The sequence below is a fragment of the Gilbertella persicaria genome, assembly GCF_025201335.1.
Source record: "Gilbertella persicaria strain CBS 190.32 chromosome Unknown B0P05scaffold_43, whole genome shotgun sequence".
In the NCBI taxonomy this organism is placed as follows: Eukaryota; Fungi; Mucoromycota; class Mucoromycetes; order Mucorales; family Choanephoraceae; genus Gilbertella; species Gilbertella persicaria.
In genome coordinates this window covers 181,211-204,194 of record NW_026252004.1, presented here as the reverse complement: position 1 = coordinate 204,194, position 22,984 = coordinate 181,211, and the positions used below count along the sequence as shown (strand labels likewise).

The window sequence follows — 22,984 nt, the reverse complement described above, 5'->3', positions numbered from 1 at the left end:
AAGTGTCTTCCTGCAAAAAACCTATGACACTTAACCTTACTCTTTGCCACTGTCCAGGATTGTTCAATTGGATTAAGCTCAAGAGAGTAAGTAGGAAGATACACATATCTGTATCCTCAATACTCAATATACTTCCTTATGCTTTCATGCGTGTGAATGGGTGCATTATCCATAACAATATAGTGGCCTTTCAAATGTGGATGTTTGTCCATTTCGTCGAGAGTCATTTTTAAGAAGGATATATAAGCTCAGGAACTGTCACTGGCCACTACATTAGTTTCTCTCAATAGAATGAAAATCTGCTTTTTTTTCAACGAAAGGTTGCATTCACGTCTCATAAAGTTATTAGCAGTGCTGCGTAATACTTTAAGATCATGAAATCCCTTCAATAAATGCTCGATCACTTCAACAACAGTAGCAGAGGAATTAGGATCAATGAAGTTGATCACAGTCGTTTTATGTTCTTTAGTTAAGATGCACTTACGAACTACGTTTTTTACAGCTCTCAAAAATACTGTCAGGGCACGCATTATACTGGCTAACCCATCCATGAGCTGTTCGAGGGTGAATGCCTAACTGCTTTGCTGTAGCTGATGCAGCCATACACTTTTCAATCTTCAGATCGAAAATCGTAAGTTTATCCTGGACTTTATAACGTACATATTCTCGCTTTGGTTTTGCCTCCTTAATTTGAATATTTTCATTTTTTGGCTTTTCTAACAACATTGGACAAGTCACTGGGGACTGCATTTCCCAAGTACTTTATATGAGTAACAATAGTCTTAACAATGAATTCATCCTGATCAACAATGTAGTCTATGGGCTCAGGACCACCATTCTCTTCAATAACATTGCCATGTCCATCTTCATATAGAAATAATGTACTCATGTTGAATTGTAAAGTATTGAAAAATAAAAAATACCAAAAGAAGACACTCATTCTCTATTTATATTTCTCGGGTGCCAAGAATCACGACGTGATTTCTAAAAATGTTGACTTTTGTTGTGAGATGAAGAGAGAATAGATATTCAATAAGAGAAAAGGTAAGAACACAAAGTCCGTTAGAACTTGTATAGGTTTTTATTTCTCCAAGAAAAATGTTATCCTTCAATTGCTATAAAATGTCAAGGTATTTATACTTTTTCTTCTCGGTCAAACTATTGTTTTGGGTTAGCTTCTTGACTACGGATTGATTTGTTAGATCAGGAGCAATTAAGAGAAATGCCTTTAGAGGAAGTTGTCAGCTCAGCCAATAGTACATGATCTGACCTGAACTTAAATAAACTATTACATATTTGTCAAATGCCAATGCTAATGTGTTTGTCAGCTCTAACTGTCACTTTATGAGGGCCATTAATAATAACAGAGTCAATAGGTTCATAATCTCTGACTATGAAGACGATGTAGTACTTCTAGCAGAATGAGTGAACGTCATTGACTATAGATCCATTGCAATTGCCATAGATGTGATCTGGTTTTCTGCCATGATCATCATTTATCGATCTATGCATATGAATTCATATATGTTCACAACAACTTCATTGATTGGCTAATAATATTAATTTGGCTGACCAATGACATCATTTTTCATTGATCAGTGGTATAGATTTTGATTGGCTGTGACATTACTTGTTGGAAGCACTGCACGTCTTATGGAGACATCGTCGGGGTATGATTTGATAACTTTTGCGCGTAGTAAAAGCTTTATTACAACACTTTTTTTTCTTTTGTACCATTGTATTTATTCAACAATGTTAAGCCCAACAAGACTGAATATAACTGAAAACGAAGAAGAAATAAGAGAGATAATAGCAAGATATCTCTATCAACATGTCATGCTAAAATGGAAGTATGAAGATGCTGTAAAGACTCTGATACAAGCCAACTTTGTTATGCGGCCAACAGAAACAAACTTGAAGAAGTTAGGAAGCATATATTTGGATGAAGTAGAACAAAAAATAAATGATATTACCATAAAGCTTAACACAAGAGAAGAAGAGAAGATTCATGGATTAAAAGAAAGCATCTATGAAATCTCTACTGCAACACCTATCAAAAAACTATTGTATTCAAAACAAATTGTGGATGATATTGAAAACAGTGCAATTACGAGTTCTGTTGATGAACAAGATGATCAACAAGATGACAGACAAAAGCATGCAGTGAAAGATGATTTCCATAAAATGACCCCAATGAACAAGATGGCTTATCTCTGCGAGAAGTTAGGAAATGGTGGGAATTTGGATCTTTCAAGTGATAAAATACCAAAGAGATTCGAGCCATATATGCGTGATATGAAAATTCAACTTAATTTTAAACTACAGCCAATGACAACAATAAAAGAAAGACAAATGCTCCTTGATATCTCCAAATGTAAAAACAAGGACGACATTGATACAATCTTGAGTAAGTTTTACGCCAAAAAAGACTTGAATCCCATGTGTCGTTATATAAGGCTGGCTACAGCAAATGCGGTAGAACTTTGGAGTTCGCGACAACTTCTGAAAAAAGAACATAATGAATCTTGGTACCGCTCGCATGTGTATACCTCAGTATGGGACAATGCCTTCATATGCGATGATTATTTCAATTCAAAGCGAGCAGATTGCTATTCGAATATGACAAAAGAATTAAAAAATATTCCTAACCAACGTGTCGATTTCATTCTTCGCAATATCAATGATGGTGTTGATTATCTTTCTGTAGAGGAGAAGCCAGGCCTAAAAGGTGTGAAGAGTGATTTGAAGAAAGGAAAGATACTACAACAATGCATGCTAAAGAAATGGACCAAATGCCTTCAGAAATTAGGTGTCATGGATCAGTTTGAAGCAATAACATGTCAGTGGGAAGGATTGAAACTAAGCATTTATGGAACGAAATTTGTGTCAAAGAACAATATGATCACTTACATTAAAGGAACGTTCGCTTTTCCAGCAGAAGAAACCCATGCTGCCTCTTTTGCCCGTTTGCTGTTAGCTGTCCTTTCATTGAAGCGCCTTGTCATGATAAATTACTCGAAACTCAACGCCGCCTTAGAAACAAAGTATCGCTACGAAATAGAGATGGCAAAGTTCTCAACTGATGACGATATTGATGAAACTCAATTACGTTCTGATAGCACTGCTGGCTGGGATATTGAAGAAGATAATGACTGGATGGTCGATGATGAAACTGACTATATATTGAGAGAAGAAGTACTATCAGTCCTAAAAAATACGAAGCTGGAAGAGGACATCATCACGTACAATGACTGGGAGGAGTTTGTGATGGAAAGGGTCTCAAATAAAAGAAAAAGATAGATATTTGATATCAAAGTAGTTCATAGCAACAGTAGTAAATATCTTGTTTGTAAAGAAAAGAAATAAAACACGTATTATGTAGTAAAGCAAAGCAAGAGAATGATTTTACAAGTCTTTCAACTTTATTAATAGTTAACTTATCTCTTTTTTTCTAAGTAAAGTGTGCTCACATTTAGATCTACATCTAACTATACGAACCATGAGAGTGACACAATGTGAACAGTCAACTAATTCAGCCTTGATAACTTATCACTTCGTAAGAATATCAAAGTACGGCCTTTTTTGAGTTAATCGCTTTTCCAAATAAACTTTTCTTGAGGGAACACAGGTTTGACAACAGAACAATAGACTATACAGCCATTAACAACAGAGCAATCGTGACACCAAAGATAGAATACATGAATAAATAAACGAATAAGATAAAATAAACAAAACAAGCAAAAATAAAGAAAGAATCAAATGAAGGGATAATAAAACAATTAAAGTAATCAAAGAATACTTGTCGAGCGAAAATACAATCTGTCAATCAAATTTCATACCCAGAGCATCTTTTTCTTGAATTTCCCCAGAACGTCTCGCGAAACTTACAATACTTGTGATTGGTCGAATCACTAAAGCACTTCGATTGGCTCAAACTTGTAACCGCCATAACTCTACCAGTTCTGACCCGATTCTTACCAAAGTTATACCAAACGACAGCTACTTCATTCCTTGATAGAACAACACCTTCAAAAAGACAAATTACATATACAGATCAAGAGCTATTCAACAAAATAGAGTACCCAAAAGCAACAACAAACAAATCAGACACACGGCATTGTGACTTCAACCTGTAGCTGATGTGTTGAATTAGCCATTGGCCAGACTCTACAAATTCTTTTTACCTCCAAAATAGAGTGTTGACTCTCTCGTAAAATAAATTGCGGACTGTAGGGATTGTGATATAATCACTAATAAAATGGTCAAATCAATAAGTCGATTAGAACCAAAACGGCCGAAAAGAAGTCTGCTTTATTAAAGGTTATATTTTGTATTGTATTTATACTGTTTGTATGATAATTGATTATCCCTGATTTGGGACTGAGTGTGTATACACTAGCTAATCGGTTGAATGGATTAAGGTACACAAGAACTGGGTACATGATCAGGGCACAGACCTCGTCTACCATTGGTATTGATGCAAATGTCAATTTGTGATTATGTGATGGTCTGATCTTTAACATGTTTGAACCAAGATGGAAGACATCCATTGAAGCTGCGGATAAGGCTCTTTCGCATATTCATAACTAATAGAAAGTTTGAGTGTGCCATTTGAGTAGTGATAATAAACAAACCTTTAAAAACAAACTTCTTTGTCCTATCCAACTATGACAGTCTTTGGTGAAATACCTTGGACTAAGGTTGCCGAGATCGGTAACAAACTGCGCATCCCTCATACACCGAGGATCAGCTCCCAAAACAACGCGACTAAGTACGTATCTGAAATCATCTTCAAATCGCGTAGCTTTGAATCCGAGATGTTGAATTGCAAAGCAGCTAGCATTGTTAGTCAATCACTTACTACAGGCTCTTTTTTGTTCACCTTTCCTCCTGGTACCTTTGTCAATCATATTGCGGCTTATAAAGCGATTCAGGATACCTTTGGCAAAGTTGCAGAATTTCAACATCTAAGTGGCTACACTCCCAATCCAAACAAACAGGATATGTTGATCGAGGCACGATTCGAATCTAAGGATTCCAAGCAGAAGGCTATAACGACTGGAATCACCGTTAGGGAACGTACATTTTTGGACACTTCTACCAGGGAAAGCACGGTCAAAAGCTTTGTTCATGTCGCTCTCACTCTGCTTCATAACCCTACCAGCGAGGATGTCATGAACCAAGCAAGCTTAGTTAGCCTTAGCACGCTTGTCTCAGTGTTCCAACCCTTAGTTTCAAGCATCAAGTTACCAGCATCTAGTTACCAGCATCCATGGCGTAGTTTTAAGGTAACAATGCCAAGACAAACAATGCCACTTTTCCATGTACAAATGACTCAGTCCTCAGGTCATGAGGTAGAACGTAATGCCAAGACTAGTCATGTTATGACTTAGCCCTTTCCTCACCTATATTCCATGTTACCTTAATATTAGTATAAATAGTCTAAATATTCTGCCGTTGAGTTACTTCTTCGTCAGTTATATTATCAACTTATAATATAATAAGCATCTCTATATTCTCTAGCCAACTGATAAGCTCATTTTGCCTGCAAAGTATTCTTCGGTCTGTCTTATTCCTGACACAGTATCTCTATAAGGAAGAAAATCCTTTCAATTTTGGTCTAGACACCTTTTGCCGCTTCAAATTGAACGAGTAATATCAATTGAAAATAGTTAACCAACAATATACCTTGGCTTTCCTTTGCTATAATCCCTATAACAAAGAACCACCTTTTTTGCTGAACTACTGGCCAAACTAGAACAACGCTTCAATGTGCATTCTTTACGCAATCTGCCAGTACTGAGACGAACAACGGTAATCAATGCCCTGATGTTTTCTAAGTGTTGGTACCTTTTCCGTGTGGTTCCGTTTACCAAGACAGAACTCTCTCGCATCCAATCGCTAGCAAGCCATTTCATGAACAGAAATGTTTTTCCGAAAATTTCTTGGAGTACTTGTACACAGACAAAAGATGTTGGTAGACTAGGAGTGCTAGACCTAGATTTGCAACGATATGATCTGTATTCTCGGTAGGTAATGCATCTGTTACTAGATTCATCTGCTGCACACTGGAAAAAGCTTTTGCAGATTCACTTACAGAATACAACTGGGGCAACACATGTTCAGGTTCCTTTGCTGTTTTCGAACACTAAGAGATTCATAAAGCTTGTCTCTGCTCCTAAAACAAGAACCTCTACAATACATCTTTTATATGCTTCTTTGAATCGAATTCCTCGGGACTTTGACTTTATGCAATTAAACCCTGCTGCTTGTCTACTCTTGCCATTTGTCGCTGTCATGCACTCAGTGGTCCCAAATTGTCCATATCTGCCAATTGCTAGTCGTCATCTTGTTGGTAGTTTCATGTCGTTCAACTCTTCTACTCGAGTCATAGAATGGAAGCCAGCCAATGATATCCCTGAAGAACTGAGAGGCCCTCAACAAAAGTTAATCTAAGCTGTCTAAAGACATAAGGTAGAACCTTTCCCCTTTTTTGCTGCTCATTTAGAAGCTCCTCCACACTTGATAGGTACTCCTCCATATGCTGCCATTTTGTCATTCCGGTCTTTTGTGAGTTGTCTAGATTTACCTGATAGTTCCAACTCAATCAAGTCCATACCGGCAAAGGCATACCGTTTGAACTACCTTGCTCTTCAACCTTTACCTTCGATTCTGCAAAGTCGGTCCTCACAGTTCTGGCCTGAATTCTGGGCCATGCCGCTGCTTTCTGTAACAAGAAACGTGGTATATCGATTTATTTTACATAAATTGCCCACTCGAGTCCGCCTGAATCGCTTCATCCCAGCTACCTTTCGGTCTTCTATATGCCTAATTTGTACACTCCATGCTGAAGATGACAACCATTTGTTGTTTATGTGTCCACCCAAGGCTTTCTTTTGGCGTGAGCTGATTTTTGAATTCCTGTGGCCAACATTTACAATCGACAATACAATTATGGCAATACAATCATTGGACTTTCGTCCTATCAAGTACTGTCAAAATAGCAATCTGACTGTTCAAGACGTAGCTTTCACTGCATTAATGGAAATTTGGAAGGCTCACTGGAGATCCATCTTTGATCATATACCATTTGATCCCCAAAGATTATTGCAAAAAACTCGTATTAGTCTGCAGCCACAGATAGCAGAGAAACACATAAACTCAAGACTTTAATAGATAGATGATAAACTAGATGACCCAAATCATCTAGCCCATACTTGACCTCTTCTATTTCTACCTCAATTATTTTCTTAATTTTTTATTTTATAACATTTTAATTTGCGCCCATCTCTTGACAATGGTTTACATTCATCTACGTGGAGCAATAAATAAAACACTTTAAAAAAATATATAGTAATTCTAGGTTCTTTGTTGCATGTCTCTTTGTTAATCAGTGATTATGCGTGATTATGTCTTATTTTATGATGCAGATATGTTCTCGTATATGGTATACAGCCATTTTCTCTTTTTTTTAATAGGACTTTACAGTAGTAGCTTACTTACTTCCTTTGCAGTTCAAGATTATTCAATGGTGAGTTATTCGTATGGTTGACCTACTAATAACTTAAGCTAGTCTGCACATCTTTTTAAAACTTCAGAGTGCATACTGACTGCTTAAAGGTAATTGCCTAATCCTACTATTTCAACTCAAAAAGATACGATTAAGGTCTAAGAAAAAGATTAGATTATATTCCAATGCCTTTAATTCTCTCATATAATGTCATTTCACCAGCTTAAAGGTATTATACTATAGTAATGAACATTTTTGAGATCTCTTTACTAACTCTAGCATAAATAATACATTGCTGCAAATAGACCAAGACTATATATGTTAATGCTAAACAGAATGTGATCATACAACAAGGTAAGTGAACAGCAAGAGGACCTGAAGGCAAGTATACTGGACTGTACTATTACTACTGGCTCAACAGGATAAACATTGGGTTAGCAAGCAATACAGGCGTAAAAAAATTATCTGGTAGCTAGTAGAAATAGAACCAATCATATAGTATTAAAAAGTAAATAAACAAAGTAATATGATTGGAATAAAACTATTATAAATTGTACGTTTTTATAATAAACATTGAGCGAATCAAATGTAGATATTTATCAATTGAAAAGACCTGAAAACGATCATTGACAACCGATATCAAACTATCAGGTAGAATTCAACCAATAACTGAATTCAATTGAACAACCTGATATCAACTAAACTAACCTGTAAGCGGTTATCAAGTCAATTTCACTCGACAGCCTGACATCCACTGTAAAACCTGATCAGAGTGCTGTTCGCCCGAAATCAGACTATCAGGTGAAATTCAACCGGTGAGCGATACTGGGCGAAGTTCAATGAATAGAAGTTAATTTTTCAAGTCAGTCGCTTGATCGCGATTGAACTCACTGAGTCGCTGGGTGATTAGTAAGATCTGAAAACGGCTAAAAGAAAGTTGACTTTTATTGCACTCTGTTGTTTCTCTCTATTTATATAAAATATAGCATCCCTTGAATGAACTGAGTATCTTTCCATGGATAATCTGATGGTAAATAAAGGGACTGAATAACCTAGAGTACAAATTCAAGGCTCAGTGCCTACTTCACTCCTGAATACACCTGCAATCTAAGATACCGAGTCATTCTAGAGAATAGTCACGTAGATAGCCATGTATACAACAGTTACTTGGTTGCTTGCATCCATTAATGAAACAAGATGCTTGTATAGTATTCCTCTTTAGGGAAACAAACTCATTCATTTCTTGCTAAATGTCATCCCACAAGCGTTTTTTTCTTATTTTATTTAAATTCAACCTAAAAGTGTGCTTGAAAGTGCTTGGCAAGAAAGAGGGGGTATATCATTATTTACAATCTATTTGTTTCATGAGATGGGGTGTTATATGCACTTGAGTTTTTTTAAGTACATGAGACATCATATGTGCCTTCTGAACAACAGTTTTAGGTAGTCCTATTACATCATTCAGTATCAAGGCGTACACATCCAACGCATTTTACCTGCAAGCTGTGCTACTTTTAAACCATGCGATTGTCGACAAACACCAGGCTCCACTTGATGTACAAATCGAAATCCATGCTTATTCTCTTCAAGCCTTGTATGATAGCATCCTAAACTTGCATAATCTTCCATTGCTGCTGCTAATTCATGGTAATGTGTAGCAAACAGTGTGCGACATTGAATGTGTTGATGTAAATAGTCCAGAATGCCATAGGCTAATGAGAATCCGTCTTGGGTTGATGTGCCTCTGCCTACTTCATCCATAATCACAGTAGATTTGGCAGTCGCTTGATCAAGAATAGTCGCTACTTCACTCATTTCCACCATGAATGTTGATTGATTCTGAGCCAAGTTATCTGCTGCACCTACACGGCTAAAGACCTTATCTGTCACACCTATCCATGCACGATCTGCAGGCACAAAGGATCCCATATGAGCCATAATTACAATGATCGCATGTTGTCTTAAAAAAGTGCTTTTGCCACCCATATTAGGACCTGTCAATAACCAAATACGATAAGGATGGCCTATATCACAGTCATTACGAATAAAGGACTGTCCCTTTTTAGCCAAGTTGGCCTCCACTACAGGATGTCTTCCGCCTTGAATCAGGGTACGATGAGTCCGGGTAATACGTGGTTTAACATAGTTGTGTTCGATAGCTAGATGAGCAAAGCAAGTCAAGACATCTAGTTGAGCCAATTGTCGGCAACTGAGTAAGATGCTAGCACTGTGGTCTAATACATGGTCCACCATTTGGTCAAACACTTGGCTTTCCACTTGCATGATTTGAGATTGAACACTGTCTAACTGAATACTTATATCAGTCCACGTATCCACTGCAAATCTCTTTTTGGCCTTGGTATGGTTTAATGGGACTGCATCAGTAAATCGATCGAGTAGATGTCTGGCTTGACGAGCATTAACTTCAATCAGATGCTTCAATGGCCCTTCTGTCACTAATTGAATGGAGGGACCACATATGCTTTTTAATTCAGTCTCTAGCGCAAGTTTTTGTTGTTCTAGTTCAGACAGGAGATGATGTAGACTGACAAGGTCAGGATGAAAATTGTGGTTGATATAGCCATAGTCTTTTGTGTTGCCTTGTATTTTGTCATGGTCTAATGCCCCACTGATATACTCTGCTATCAATACATGGGGATCCATGTCATTCAGCACGTCTTGTAATGGTAATACAGATGCTAATTTTTGATGTATTTGGTGCATAACATCCAATGTATAGCCTACTTGAACCAGGTCTGCATAATGACCTTTTTTTAATGCGAGTCGCTGAATGGCTCTTTGTGCATCTGTACTTGATCTTAGCAAGGACCGAATGTCTTGTAACAAAAACTTGTCTTGTACAAAATAATCCACTATGTTGAGTCGAGACTGAATGTCGACTACATGCGTGAGTGGTGAAGATATCCATCGTGTCAACAGTCGTGATCCTGCGCTTGTACATGTCTTGTCCAGCACACTCAATAGACTGTCTGTTCTTTTGCCCTGAAGACTTTTGACGAGTTCTAATGAATTCATGGCTGCACTATCAATCAACACATTATCGCTCAGACTGAATTGAGTGGGTCTTTGCCATTTGGGTTTGCGGTGGACATGTGTCTGATTGACATACATCATCAAGGCTCTACTGGCACTTAGTTCTTGAGGACTGAAATCAGGCAGACGATGATGAAACATACTATGGAGTGTCTTGGCTGCTAATTGTGCATTGAACTGACTATCAGGTTGATAACTGATGGTTATGGAGGCATCATTCAGCACTAGACGAGTCAAATCATCCATTTGATCCAGACTGTGAAACTGCATTGATTCAGGCAAAATCACTTCTCGAGGACGAATACGGGCCAAATCATCTTTGAGTCGACTCAAGGCGGTCTGTTGCATCACAAATTCACCTACAGATACATCCACCCATGCTAATCCTACCCATTCATCTTGAGGATAAATAGCCAAAAGGTAATTGTATTGATTGGGTTCAAGAAACCGTTCTTCAATCACAGTGCCTGGTGTCAACACACGCGTGATACGTCGTTGCATGCCAAGCGTAGACTGATCTTGTCGACTCACAGGTCCCAGTTGCTCGCATAAGGCTACTTTGCACTGAAGTCGGTTGACCAAGATGTCTAAGTATCGATCGAGTGCACGTACAGGGAATCCAGCAAAATCAACCACATGACCAGCACTGATGGCTTTCTTTGTGAGTTTCAAGTCGAGCTGAGCAGCATAATGTGTCGCATGGGATTCATACAACTGACTATTAGTTTCTGCTTGTCTCATAAAGTTCATTTTTACCTCGTAAAAGTCACCTACTTGTACCAACAAGACACAATGTGGATAAGCTTTTGTGTATTCTCGAACAGTATCCAATACAATTGACCCAGTGGGTAATGTGACATGAGGAAGTGCTGATGTATGATCAACCATCATCTCACTCAGTTTAAGCTTGGACACTCGTTTAGGTACTACAGGTGTGGTATGGATCGATCGCATCAACCGAGTTGCATATCGCCACATGTCAAAAACTAATGAAGTAAAATGAAAAAAATTGAATCTGTGGCTTTCGTCAGGAGTATCGATATAAGCACCCTTCTCTCTCCTCCTAAAAAAAAAAAAGAAAAAAGAAAAGACAATAGAAGGAGACACAAATCGAACCAGTGACAAGTGCAGCACTAGTGACAGTATAAAAAAGAAAAAACAAAAAACCTTCTTAAATCCAAACGAGTGGGTAGGACAAGAAAAAGAAGAAATGAGCGGAGCTCTTTGACCCTTTCTCTTTCTCTCTCATTATAGGTTTTTTTCTTTTTACAATACATGTAAACTAGACCATAACAGAAAGAGCGTGTTGTAGAACAAGTAAAGAAGAATAAAGAAGCAATCCAATGCGCTGTTATCCAGAATGCTGGCCCATTTTCACTCCTTTATTTGTTTGTGGATCATTTTCGAATTCAGAATATGAGACTGAACCTTCTTTTTTATTATTAATTCGCTTCTTTTTCTTCTTCTTTTTCACACCCTCTCTTTTTCTCTCTCTCTCTCTCTCTCTCTTTTTTTTTTTTGTTTACAAGGATGGACTATTATGAAGATGATTCTGACTATTCAATAGACTATGAGTACCTTGGACCTCGTCAACCAAACTATAGAAATGAGAATGATGCAGATTCTGATGCTTCAGAATTATCTGCTCGGTCTTATCATGATGGTTTCGATATGTGGGATGAAGACCCCTATAGCACTAATGACTTTACTTGGCAATCCAATGATATGCGACTGACTGGGTCTATCAAGAAACGACAAAAAGAACTCTATCCATGGCCTTCATTTTGGAGAAAAGAAAAAGGCTGGCCTCGACAACTGCCTGCATCCAATTCAACCACAAATCATGATCAATCAGCCAATGCACTCTCATTAGTGTCTTCTGAATATGGCACACAAGAGAAATTACATGCAGTCTATCGAGACAGGATTATAGAATGTGGTCATGCCGCACAAGAGACACAGATATCCACGACCAATACGACTACCTTGTTGGACCATGAATCAGCCAACAACAAGACCAGTTCAGACCATACTACGTTCATCAGCACACATGCATCCATACCTGTCAAACACACCTATATTCCTATTGTAAATACAAATGGCTTTATGCCTTATACCAAATACATTCAACGCACACCTTCTCCTCAAGCATTTCTCGCTCTCTCGTTTGAACCCATGTGTCTAGCAGAAAAATATGGCTATATGGCTATTGGTGGTATCGAAGGTGAATTTGAACTCTATTGTTGTATGGGACCACCTTGCAAGATCTGGGGCACTAAATTCAAGGGCAAGAACAATGTGCTGTTGATGACCAATGCTGTTCAGATGGTGAGGCATGGTTCAGACCATTACTTGATTGCTTGCATGAACGATGCTGGAGTCTTAATTTATCGATTACCCAATCACCGTCAATGCAGACAAATTACACCTACACTACAGTCTCATCTTCGGTTTGATCATGTTCCTATCAACGATGCTCGACTCAGTCCAGATGGTCTACACTTGATTTGTGTGGGTGATGAAGCGTGTATCTTTCATTTCAGTGTTCAGACAGGATTTGTATTGAGTGCACCTCAAAAGATCAGCTTGACTCCAGAGATCTTGTCGTTGTCATTCACACCCTCACCGTACAATGTGTCTTGTCCTTATACGTATTCATCTCAGTATGTGGCATGGAGTGCGTCTTCTTTGTTTTTTGCTCATACCTCAGATACACATAACTCTGTGATTGTGTGGAGAACAAGGCCCAAGATGGAAATGGTCTATCGCATTGATGCTGGTGGATATACGTATGCAATCCAGTTTCATCCTGAACAAGAAGGTGTTTTGGTCTTTTCAAATCGATATGGTTATATTCATACTGTCGATCTAGAGACTTGTATCTTACGAAATCAACCCGAACTCATCCTTAAATTATCAGATCAACATAGCCAACATGAATGCCATCCTCATTGTCTTCAAGGCACAGATACAATCCATCATACATGTCATTTGCTTGCAAGACATGAGATCACCATGGTGTCTTTTCGAGGCGAAAAGAATCGACGCCTTCGTATTCTGGCTAAAATCAACGGTCTTCAATGGTCTCGCGATGGTACTTTACTTTACGTTTCTACAAAAAAGCGCGTACTGGCTTACGAGTTTCTATCGAGTCGTGTCTGGAGCTTAAAGAAGATTGCCTCCCAAGCCGCCTTGCGTTTGTTTGAAACAAACCTAGGGAAACGCAAACGAGATCAAGCATCATGGCATGATCAATGGGCAAAGATACCCCCTCATCTTCAATCTAGTGTCTTGTGGAATACACAGTTAGCTAGTCATTGGTAGTTTATTAAAAATAAAGTATTTATAGTTTATCATAATATTTATCCAAGCCAGGAATATCAGGCGTCAATCCTTTTCGGATACGTACATTTCGAATAATATCATAGACCTTGTTGCCTGGTTCCAAAGGGTTGCCTGACATGGATGCCCAGTGATCAAACACAGCTTGAGGAAAGGCTTGGCCTGATGTGGCTGCACGAAGATCGCCTGTGAAACCAAACGATTCATTCACAGGTAAATGCGCCTTGACGGTCATCATGGGTGTACCGATTTTTTGTTCTTCTGAAAAGACAGTACCACGACGACGATTCAGACACGAGTAGATGCCACCGATGGCTGATTCAGGACACTGGATCTCGACCAGATACATGGGCTCTTGAATACCCGGTGTGGCTGTTAAGACTGACGCATAGATCACACGACGACAAGTAGGAATGATCTGACCACCGCCACGATGGATAGCATCGGCATGTAAAGTGACATCCAACAGATTGAATCGACATCCACGCAAGTTTTCATCGGCCAAGGGTCCTTCTTTAGTAGCCCACTGGAAAGCAGCGACACAGGAGTCCTTAATTTCACCTAGATATTGTACTTGCTTGGTGACATCGACCATCACATTAGGACCTGTGCCATCAGGACCAAAACACCAAATCTTGCGTGCTTCAGTGACATCCCATTCGTACTGATCAGCAAGCGCACGAGCACGGGTCTTGAAGTCTTCTTTGGCAGAGACTTTACCGCTTTCGATATCGTTAGCCAGGTCAGGGTCCAGAGGCAAGGCGCGCATGTAGATACGGTTGTGTTTATTAGGCGACTTGCTTAGACAGTCAATGCTGGATTCAGCCGTGACCGTTTCACAGTAAGGAACCACAGGATCACCTGTCTTGAGAGGTACTTGAGCATGATCTTCTTCCAGATCCTTCAGACAAATCTCTAAATGAAGTTCACCCGCACCAGCGACAATGTGTTCGCCTGAATCCGACGTGAATGTCAAAACACAAGGATCGGATTTGGCTAACCGTTTGAGACCTTCGACCAACTTGGGTAAGTCATTAGCGTTCTTGACATCGACAGCGACTTGGACGACAGGCGAGACAGAAAATTTCATGACCTTCATGTTATGCGCAGTTTCAGAGGTCGTGATAGTGCCTGACTTAACCAAGAATTGATCGACACCGACAAGACCAATAATGTTGCCTGCAGGACAATCATCAATGGCTTCGACATTACGACCCATCATAAGCACTGTGCGTTGAATGGACTTGATGGCCAGATCATTCTTTTGACCAGGGACATAGTTGGGACCTTGAATACGGACCTTCATACCTGCACGAACGGTACCGGAAAAGACACGACCAAAGGCATAGAATCGACCTTTGTCAGAAGTAGGTACCATCTTGGAGACATAGAGCATCAGAGGACCGTGAGGATCACAAGCACGAATACCCACAGCGCATTCATCGTCAATAGGACCTTCATACAGCTGAGCACAGCGATAGGCTTGTGAAGTCACAGGCGAAGGTAGATGAATACAGATCATTTCCAACAAGGCGTCACCAGCAGGCAAGAATTTACGCATCACGACCTTGAGTAACGATTTGCCTTCCAAGTCCTTTTCGTCATTCGCAAGAGAAATCTCGAGTTTGTCCAACAGTGTAGAGGTTTGGTCTTTTTTGAAGTTCATGATGGCATCGAACAGACGATAGATGGGGTCCAAGACAAACATGTTGAAGGCGCGTTCAAGTGGTTTACCTTCAGCATCGACGGATTTGGTAGTCCATTTCTTGGTTTTGGGATTAAAGTAGTTTTCACCCCAGAGTTTAGACATCATCTTGTTCTTGTCGACACCGAATTTCTTTGCATAACGGTTAGCAAACTGACGTAGTGTAAATCCCCAGCCATGAAGACCAGAAGCAAAAGCCACTGTGCCCTTTTCAGGATAGACTTGACAATCACCCAAGGCTTCATCCACATAGGTAGAAATGATCACATTGACAGATTCCACCGTACGAGCAAAAGACTATATGATGTAAATAAAAATATTTAAAGGCGTATACTGTACATTATAGAGTTCTTCTTTATCCAACTGAAGTTCTAAAAGAGCACGATCCACCTTGTTCAGACAAATGACCGGCTTAATGCGTTCATTCAAAGCTTGTCTCAAGACAGTTTCTGTCTGAACACAAACACCATCAATACAGTCAACAACGACCAATGCACCATCGGTTACACGAAGCGCAGCAGTGACTTCGGAAGAGAAATCAACATGACCAGGCGAGTCAATCAAGTTGATCAAGAAAGCACGCCCGTCTGTCTTTTGACCCTTGATTTCGCTCAAGTCTTGTTCGTTTTCCATTTGAAAGTACATGGAGATGGCTGTGGATTTGATAGTGATACCTCGTTCCTGTTCATCTTTACGGGTGTCCATGAACCGAGCTTCACCTGCACGACCACTGGAGATGATACCTGCTTTCGAGACCAAGGAATCTGTCAAGGTAGATTTACCATGATCAACGTGAGCAATCACAGACATGTTACGGACATTGGTCACCTTGTCCATCAATCCACGAATTTCTTCAATTGTAAAATTCTAGTTTCTTTAAGTCTATTTTTTCTCTCTTTCTTTTGTATACTTACAACTATAAACAAGACATGTTAGTTTATCACTTGATAGAATACCAACTTACCCATTGTGTTTAATGTAAAGAAAAAAAAAAGAAAAAACAGATAGAAAAAAAAAAATATGGTGTGGTTTAAATAGGCGGAGTTATTTATTGAATTCATGCAAACTTTAACGCGCAACTGTTTCTTGTTTAGACCATTGTTTCACTGTGTGATCATAGCCTGCACTGAATAAACCCTGGTGATAAGCATCCAAACAACGCACCATACCTTGATGCCCCTTTAAAGTATTAACAATCTGCCCTGTCTTGACCTCCACCACAGCAATGTCATGTTCATTTGATCCAATCGCATAAAAATACCTTCCGGAAGGATGCCAGACATGTTTGCGTGTAATAAACGTATTGTCGTTGGGAAAAATATAGTAGTTTTGAACTTGTTTATCCGAACCAGCTTTAAACAGGATGGTACGACCACTAGCATGATCTGTCGTACAGAGCAACAAGCCATGGTTGGCAGAGAGACACACAGGTGAAAAAGAGACCCAATCATCGCCTGTGGCATTCATGTTCACACGATACGATGCAAGACTGTCAAGATGCGTATAGTGTAAATAGTTATCGTCACGGACACCCACGACCAGTTGGTTTTTCATAAAACAAATGGTTTCTACATTACCGATAAAAGGCCCAAGGCGTTTGATCATGGTATAATTAGGTAGAGTGGATCTGTCTGACTGATAGAGACAGACAGTACGATCATACGAAGCCGTGGCCATGTAGTGCCCATCTTCAAGGGAAAATAAGCCTTGAACTACATATTTCTGATGGTCTTTAAAGTGTTGATGAAGACCTTCTTTCTCTGTATCAGCACCAAATTCAGGCTCATGGTCTGTATTGACCAAGGCTACTGTACCATCCATAGATGTCGTCATCATGAGTCCAGAGCATGTAGGATGAAAAGCAATACTAAGTACAGGTGCTTGATGATGACGGTAGGTTTTTGGATACAAGTCTTGGCTGGCTAACATGGTGCTAATTTTAACTGATTTATCAACTGAACTTGTCGCCAAGACGCGTGTATGAGGTTCAAATGCGACAGCTAAAATGTTGGTGTCATGAATCAAGGGGTAATCTGCATTAAGTTGATTGAAATAGTCATTGTCGCCTTCTAACAACTCATTGGATCTAACTCGATGAGTCCGCTATTCGAGACTACAAATTTACCTTTCAAGATGAAGCTGAGATAGATCATAGGCGAGTTGATCATCACCAGAAGCAGAGTCAAGGTGTTGCCTCGCTTCACGCTTAAAGGCTTCGACAGATTCCATATAACCATGATCTATTAAGAAGTTAAGTACTGAAGCGTGGATCTGGGGGTTAGACATAAAGAGAGAGAGAGAGAGAAAAAAAGGGGGGGAGGATGAAAATCTTTTCACAGTGTAAAATAGGGTTTATTAACAATCATAGTTGTTTATGTCTTCAAAACAATCCAGCTTGCTTGTCATTCTATAGAATTGATCTCTAGTTTCAGCACCAAGCTCCTTGTGAAGTAAGCTTTCCAGCGTGTAATAATCTTTTTCCTCTTATATAATATATAAGCTCTTTAATTCTTTAAACTTCTTCATGCTGTAATTCAGATCAGGTTTTCTAAGAAAACTGTGTTGTACTTCAAGTATAGTGATAGTTGTGTTTGGAACCAATGAGCTAAAATAACGGCGTTTCTTGTATTGACTGCGAGGAACATAATGACGATCAATTCTCAACCTGAGTTCCTTGATCTTGGGGCAAACCTCAATAAAGTCATGGTAATTTGTTATATCTCTATGATCGCTGATATCGACTGTAAGTTCTTCCACCTGAGAAAAATCTGTGATCATTTTGAACCAGAAAGGATAGCCCATGATGCTGTTCTCATCGTCACGGTAACGGTAATCAATATAGATATTGAGTTTCTTCATTTTGGCACGTCAAGGGTAGACTAGATCTTAGCAAATCTCATAAGGCTTGCTTGAATGAGGGGTGCATTCATCAAAATTGGGGAATGAGACAAGATGTGACCATTCATCTCTGTCAAAGACATCATTAAGGGAACCTCAGAAATTGGTAACGGGTTCTTCTGCATAAAGGATTTCTAGGTTAGGTATCAATTTGGGTAAGTTTGATTGTTTAAACAGAAGCAATAGTGAAATTCATTACTAAGATGCTTGATGCGTGCGCCGAGCGTGGGAGATTGAGCGAGGATTTTTTCGAATAATTCAAAGCGTTCCTCTTTCTTGATGACAGCAGTCAATCTATTTTGACCATACCAAATGGAATTTGGTAGTTACAATGTATATAAACAGTCATGCACATTATGTACTTGGATATGCTCCTAATCCTCAGTGCGCACCCTTTTCTAATATTCGACATATGATGTAGTCTTGATACATAAACCAATTCTGTTTATTGTTTATTTTTGAATCCATCCGACAAACATACTGGTACTACCTGCGGATTGGTAACCCGCTACAGTTGTGAGTGTTTTATCGAAACTAGTCCTAATTTCTACCTTCCAATTCGCTTTTTCATGTTTCCCATAGTTGAGCATACATCAAAGAACATGTTAGTGTAGAAAAATAGCAAGTTTTGAAAAAGTAAAAAAGATCGTCATTTTACCCTTATGATACTCAGTAAAAGTTTATATTTCTATTTGTATGGCTGTGAAGACTGGGCCTTATGGGTTAAATACCTAACCATCAGTTCAAAGAAAGAAAAGAGCAAAAAAAAAAAAAAAAAAAAAAAAAAAAAAAAAAAAAACTATAAAGCTATGAAAAATATAGAAAAAAGGGTAGGAAGCATAAACAATGGTGTATAGAGATATTTTCTTCACTTGTGAATGTTTTATCGGGGCAATTATTGTTTTATGCGAAAGGCCCCATTAGTGAAAGCTGATTGAGCCTTACTTGCAGTGAGCTAGCCTCGAAAAATAAAATCAAAAGCCACTGGTCGGCGAACATGCTCTCACATATATTCTAGAGCATGGTCCAGTCGTTGTTGGTGGATCTCCTTCAATTTTGTTGCACGCTTTTCGTCACTTGTCAAAGATCTAATGGACTGAAATCATGGAGAGGCATAATCTTCCATTTGTCTAAAAGTATATTGAATTCATTAAAATACCTGATATGAATGAAAACCGCAACAATTCCTCGTGCTGGGTAATGAATGTCCAAAATGCGGCTAGATGCAGCGTCCAATTTGTGGAAGGTAGATATACTTAAATTTAGGAGCATAGTTACCATTTTCATCGGAGAATGAGAGCGGATCATATGCAGCGGGTGCTGTGAATACTTTAGTGGCTGCTTGTCGCTGTTTTCCAATAGTCCTCTTGGGTTTTTTGGAGGGGTTTTTTGTCTTGGACGCGGATTTAACAGAGAGCTCTTGAGCTTCCTTTGGTGTCGGATTTAGCTTCTGACCGGATGCGGCTACAGAGGCATAGTTTGAGGCTGGTGAGTCCAGCTCCCAATCCAAAGTAGCTAGTACTTCGGAGTTATCGAGAGCTGGGGTAGTAAGCATTTCAATATCTTGTTATGATTCTAAGGCTTGCTGCAATTGGGTCTCCAATTAACAAATTCTCATACTGGCGCTTACTAGAGCAGCTTCCAATTGTTGGTTGTTAGGCATAAGTTGTTCCAATTGGGAAGAGTATCCCTCCTGCCGGTCAATTTGTGTAGAGAATTTCATATGCTGATCGAATTGGGTAAAGCGTTTATCATTCTATTCTAGTTTTATTTGAATTAATTTCATTCATTATAATTGGTCTTGGTTGTTAATGGTAGACATTGATGCGGCATGATCCAGTTGAGAATTCAGGCCTGAGAGAATTGAGTCAGGGACACCAGGAGTATCTCGGGTGTTGGTAGTAACTTTAGTCTTTAGTTTGAATGCTTTAATTTCTCTAAACTTTTTTTTGTCTTCGTTTAAGAGCATATCAGACTTCGAGTGTTTTTGCGGGAAGCTAGTTGGCTTTTGAGTATAAGTGATATTCAAGTTATAGATTTCTTATTTTGGTGATGAGGACCAACTTAGGCAGTGTGTTGCAATGAGTGTTGCTGCTGCTAGTATTGAATGTGCTAATGTCACTGTTTTGTGTGGTTTTGTCGTTTATTGATGTTTGAATTCAGAAAAAGTAATAAATCCCTTATAATACTCTTACAGAATCTTCAATTTTCACTATTTTGCGATTTGTGGGGGATAGAGACACTTTAAACATAACATGGCTTAGTGCTAATTGCTTCTCTAGATCCATAAAACATACTCAAAGTGTTAGATTTGTAAAAGTACCATATAAAGTGAGCACTATAGCTCAGAAACATGAAACAAGTTTTAAGAAATAGCTCACTATTTTACTAGCATACATACTAGTTTCTCTACATAATTCAATACGTTTTGCTAACTCCTATCAACTTTGTTATTACGATTCTTTGCTAGCTCTTTGTTTTTGGGTGGTTTTAGTCCATCATTTCTTGAGATTCTATTTTTTTTTTTTTTTTTTTTTTTTGAATTCAAATTTTCATTAAGAGAATATTAATTCAAACGTTGACATGCTAAAAAATTTAGTAGTTACTGTCAGCAAAAGTTATGTCTTCTTCGATATTGAAGGCGGTTCATCTATTTCTTTTTGACGCGTAAAACTGAGTACTGTAGATTTCAAGCCAAGAAAGCCTATTGATATTTAGATCTACAAGTATAGTTACTTAGGGAGATTTCTAGCTGTTAACAAAACGTGAATGAATACCTTCTCACACTCCTTGCTACGAACAATGCGTATCAAAGCATAACGTGAGATATTTATAACGATAGTGGACCTGTAAAACAAACTAGCTGTTGTATTCTCTTTGAAAATAGCTTACAATATCCTGTAAATGCTGCAGAGTTTAAACAAAGGAATGAAGTTCATTTAGGCCATAGAAAAGGATTACGCGATTTTCATGCTTCTAGTAAAAGAACCAATGTTATCAGAAGAAATGAACTGCAGAATACTCGTGTCCGTCTAAGGATCTATAGTCAAGAAAAGAAGTTTATACAGAAAGAAGGTAATCACTACTCATGATGGCGCATGATCGGTATTATTTGTGTCATTCTGACTCGGTCCTAAAAAATCAAAAAGGCTTGTTTGTTTGTTGGAGATCAAGGCCTTGGTATTGACTCAGGAATAAAAGGACATGGACGGTATGGAAGCAAAAACTATTTGTGAGCACAAGTATTCTATGCATCACAAACGAGTATGATACGTCCCAGACGTGTGTCTTTTGTTTCCAGAAATTAGTACACTCAGTGAACAGAACCGAGAAGGGAACAAAAACAGTAAAAGGTGCTTTCCATTGCTTGTATAAGGACTGTATTTCTATAATGAATAAGAAAGCAACTAGACCGATTGTCAGCCCTGGGGATTGGTCTCTACAATCTTGCTCGGTCGAACATTCCTCCCATTTTCCTATAAAACTCAGTCAATACTACACTGAAGATGATTTCAAGCAGTTTCTAAATCGAAGAGTGCGTAAGGTTAATGATGGTTCTGTTACTATCAATATGGATGGGAAGTGGCAACTTGTCTTTTATAATTGGTCATACTTTCTGAGTAATTGCGGTAATTTTTGAGTATTTATCAACATTCCTTCTGTCTTAAGGGAGCACTCTACCTATGTCAAGCTTCAAAACGTGCCATTCTTTTTTCTTTTCATCCCATTCTATTTTTTTTTCAAGGAACACTTTAGAAATAATTATTAAATGCACTGATTATGATAGTGTAGTATTAGGGAGCTTTAAAATACTCTTTCTTGTTTTATTCTACAATTTTCCAAAGATTGATTTGACCTTTTTTGTCTCATTAAGCGCAAGTGTGCTCAGAAATACACTTGCTAGCTACACGTCAAACCTTCTAATAATAAACTTTCTTATTATATGCCAATTGGTTTCTCTGTCCGTTTGGTCTCTTCAATTACCTATTTGTCCTGTGAGACAGCTAAATGTATTGGATCATCATGTGATGAAGCATGTTGTGTCTCTATCCTTTCACTCTATATAGTATACAACAAACATGCCAAACCAAGAATAAAATTTTAAAAAGATGTACTAGAAAGAAGCTTCTACTTAAATATGCATGAAAGTGTGATTTTCTGTCTTTGTCTTAATAGCTCTATTTATTGTTCTTTAATGTTTAAAAAAAAGGAACCACTGAAATGTGTTCATAAGCAATAGCCTTTTGAAGATATTGCATCTAGAAATATGTATGCATAGTTTCTTCTACATTTTGTGCGATATTTATTATAGAATATTGAACGAGCATAATCATAGCCTTTGCATGTACACAGGCATAAACCATTATCGCATGTGTGGATTTGAAACCATGATCAAAATCGCATTTGGTGTCATTGTATGGAAGAGAACGAAGTCTGTCGCTTTCCATTTTCGTTTCGCCACAACTACATTACTT

At 38.5% G+C, this 22,984-nt stretch overlaps 10 protein-coding genes across 10 annotated transcripts; 4 read left to right on the top strand and 6 right to left on the bottom strand.

Annotated features, from left to right (window-relative positions):
• Positions 1-249: 249 nt before the first annotated feature.
• B0P05DRAFT_555884 (uncharacterized protein) lies at positions 250-890 on the bottom strand. Its single transcript, XM_051579848.1, has one exon. The coding sequence runs from the start codon at positions 748-750 to the stop codon at positions 481-483; it is 270 nt and encodes an 89-aa protein (XP_051431649.1). The 5' UTR covers positions 751-890; the 3' UTR covers positions 250-480.
• A 1,471-nt stretch (positions 891-2,361) lies between these two features.
• Positions 2,362-3,395, top strand: B0P05DRAFT_555882 (uncharacterized protein). Its single transcript, XM_051579847.1, has one exon. It carries the CDS (start codon positions 2,440-2,442, stop codon positions 3,298-3,300), a length of 861 nt encoding a protein of 286 aa, XP_051431648.1. The 5' UTR covers positions 2,362-2,439; the 3' UTR covers positions 3,301-3,395.
• Positions 3,396-4,685: 1,290 nt separating this feature from the next.
• B0P05DRAFT_459722 (uncharacterized protein) lies at positions 4,686-5,201 on the top strand (the record flags this gene model as incomplete). The annotated part of the gene is made up of 1 exon (XM_051573994.1): positions 4,686-5,201. A coding segment is annotated over one exon (516 nt), but the record flags the coding sequence as incomplete, so codon positions are not given.
• A 3,776-nt stretch (positions 5,202-8,977) lies between these two features.
• On the bottom strand, positions 8,978-11,452 carry B0P05DRAFT_476813 (DNA mismatch repair protein MutS; the record flags this gene model as incomplete). The annotated part of the gene is made up of 2 exons (XM_051574929.1): positions 8,978-11,278; positions 11,321-11,452. The coding sequence occupies 2 exons, from the start codon at positions 11,450-11,452 to the stop codon at positions 8,978-8,980; spliced, it is 2,433 nt and encodes an 810-aa protein (XP_051431646.1).
• A 642-nt stretch (positions 11,453-12,094) lies between these two features.
• Positions 12,095-13,888, top strand: B0P05DRAFT_581127 (uncharacterized protein; the record flags this gene model as incomplete). The annotated part of the gene is made up of 3 exons (XM_051582076.1): positions 12,095-12,788; positions 13,056-13,198; positions 13,229-13,888. The coding sequence occupies 3 exons, from the start codon at positions 12,095-12,097 to the stop codon at positions 13,886-13,888; spliced, it is 1,497 nt and encodes a 498-aa protein (XP_051431645.1).
• A 19-nt stretch (positions 13,889-13,907) lies between these two features.
• B0P05DRAFT_476831 (elongation factor 2) lies at positions 13,908-16,448 on the bottom strand (the record flags this gene model as incomplete). The annotated part of the gene is made up of 2 exons (XM_051574931.1): positions 13,908-15,908; positions 15,951-16,448. 2 exons carry the CDS (start codon positions 16,446-16,448, stop codon positions 13,908-13,910), a joined length of 2,499 nt encoding a protein of 832 aa, XP_051431644.1.
• A 186-nt stretch (positions 16,449-16,634) lies between these two features.
• B0P05DRAFT_555866 (WD40-repeat-containing domain protein) lies at positions 16,635-17,962 on the bottom strand. Its single transcript, XM_051579846.1, has 2 exons — positions 17,737-17,962; positions 16,635-17,697 (listed from the first exon to the last, which is right to left on the bottom strand). The coding sequence occupies exons 1-2, from the start codon at positions 17,895-17,897 to the stop codon at positions 16,680-16,682; spliced, it is 1,179 nt and encodes a 392-aa protein (XP_051431643.1). The 5' UTR covers positions 17,898-17,962; the 3' UTR covers positions 16,635-16,679.
• A 133-nt stretch (positions 17,963-18,095) lies between these two features.
• B0P05DRAFT_574351 (uncharacterized protein) lies at positions 18,096-18,470 on the bottom strand (the record flags this gene model as incomplete). The annotated part of the gene is made up of 1 exon (XM_051581557.1): positions 18,096-18,470. One exon carries the CDS (start codon positions 18,468-18,470, stop codon positions 18,096-18,098), a length of 375 nt encoding a protein of 124 aa, XP_051431642.1.
• Positions 18,471-19,589: 1,119 nt separating this feature from the next.
• On the bottom strand, positions 19,590-19,781 carry B0P05DRAFT_623586 (uncharacterized protein; the record flags this gene model as incomplete). Its single annotated transcript, XM_051583453.1, has 1 exon — positions 19,590-19,781. One exon carries the CDS (start codon positions 19,779-19,781, stop codon positions 19,590-19,592), a length of 192 nt encoding a protein of 63 aa, XP_051431641.1.
• A 1,933-nt stretch (positions 19,782-21,714) lies between these two features.
• On the top strand, positions 21,715-21,894 carry B0P05DRAFT_459326 (uncharacterized protein; the record flags this gene model as incomplete). Its single annotated transcript, XM_051573985.1, has 1 exon — positions 21,715-21,894. A coding segment is annotated over one exon (180 nt), but the record flags the coding sequence as incomplete, so codon positions are not given.
• Between the last annotated feature and the right edge of the window lie 1,090 nt (positions 21,895-22,984).

Bases quoted from the DNA above. Each gene is read 5' to 3' on its own strand.
- B0P05DRAFT_555884 (XM_051579848.1), bottom strand. From the start codon at position 750: ATGCAGTCCCCAGTGACTTGTCCAATGTTGTTAGAAAAGCCAAAAAAT.
- B0P05DRAFT_555882 (XM_051579847.1), top strand. From the start codon at position 2,440: ATGTGTCGTTATATAAGGCTGGCTACAGCAAATGCGGTAGAACTTTGG.
- B0P05DRAFT_555866 (XM_051579846.1), bottom strand. From the start codon at position 17,897: ATGTCTAACCCCCAGATCCACGCTTCAGTACTTAACTTCTTAATAGAT. The intron at 17,698-17,736 runs GTAAATTTGTAG...TCATCGAGTTAG, and splicing joins TCTCAGCTTCATCTTGAAAG to ATCCAATGAGTTGTTAGAAG.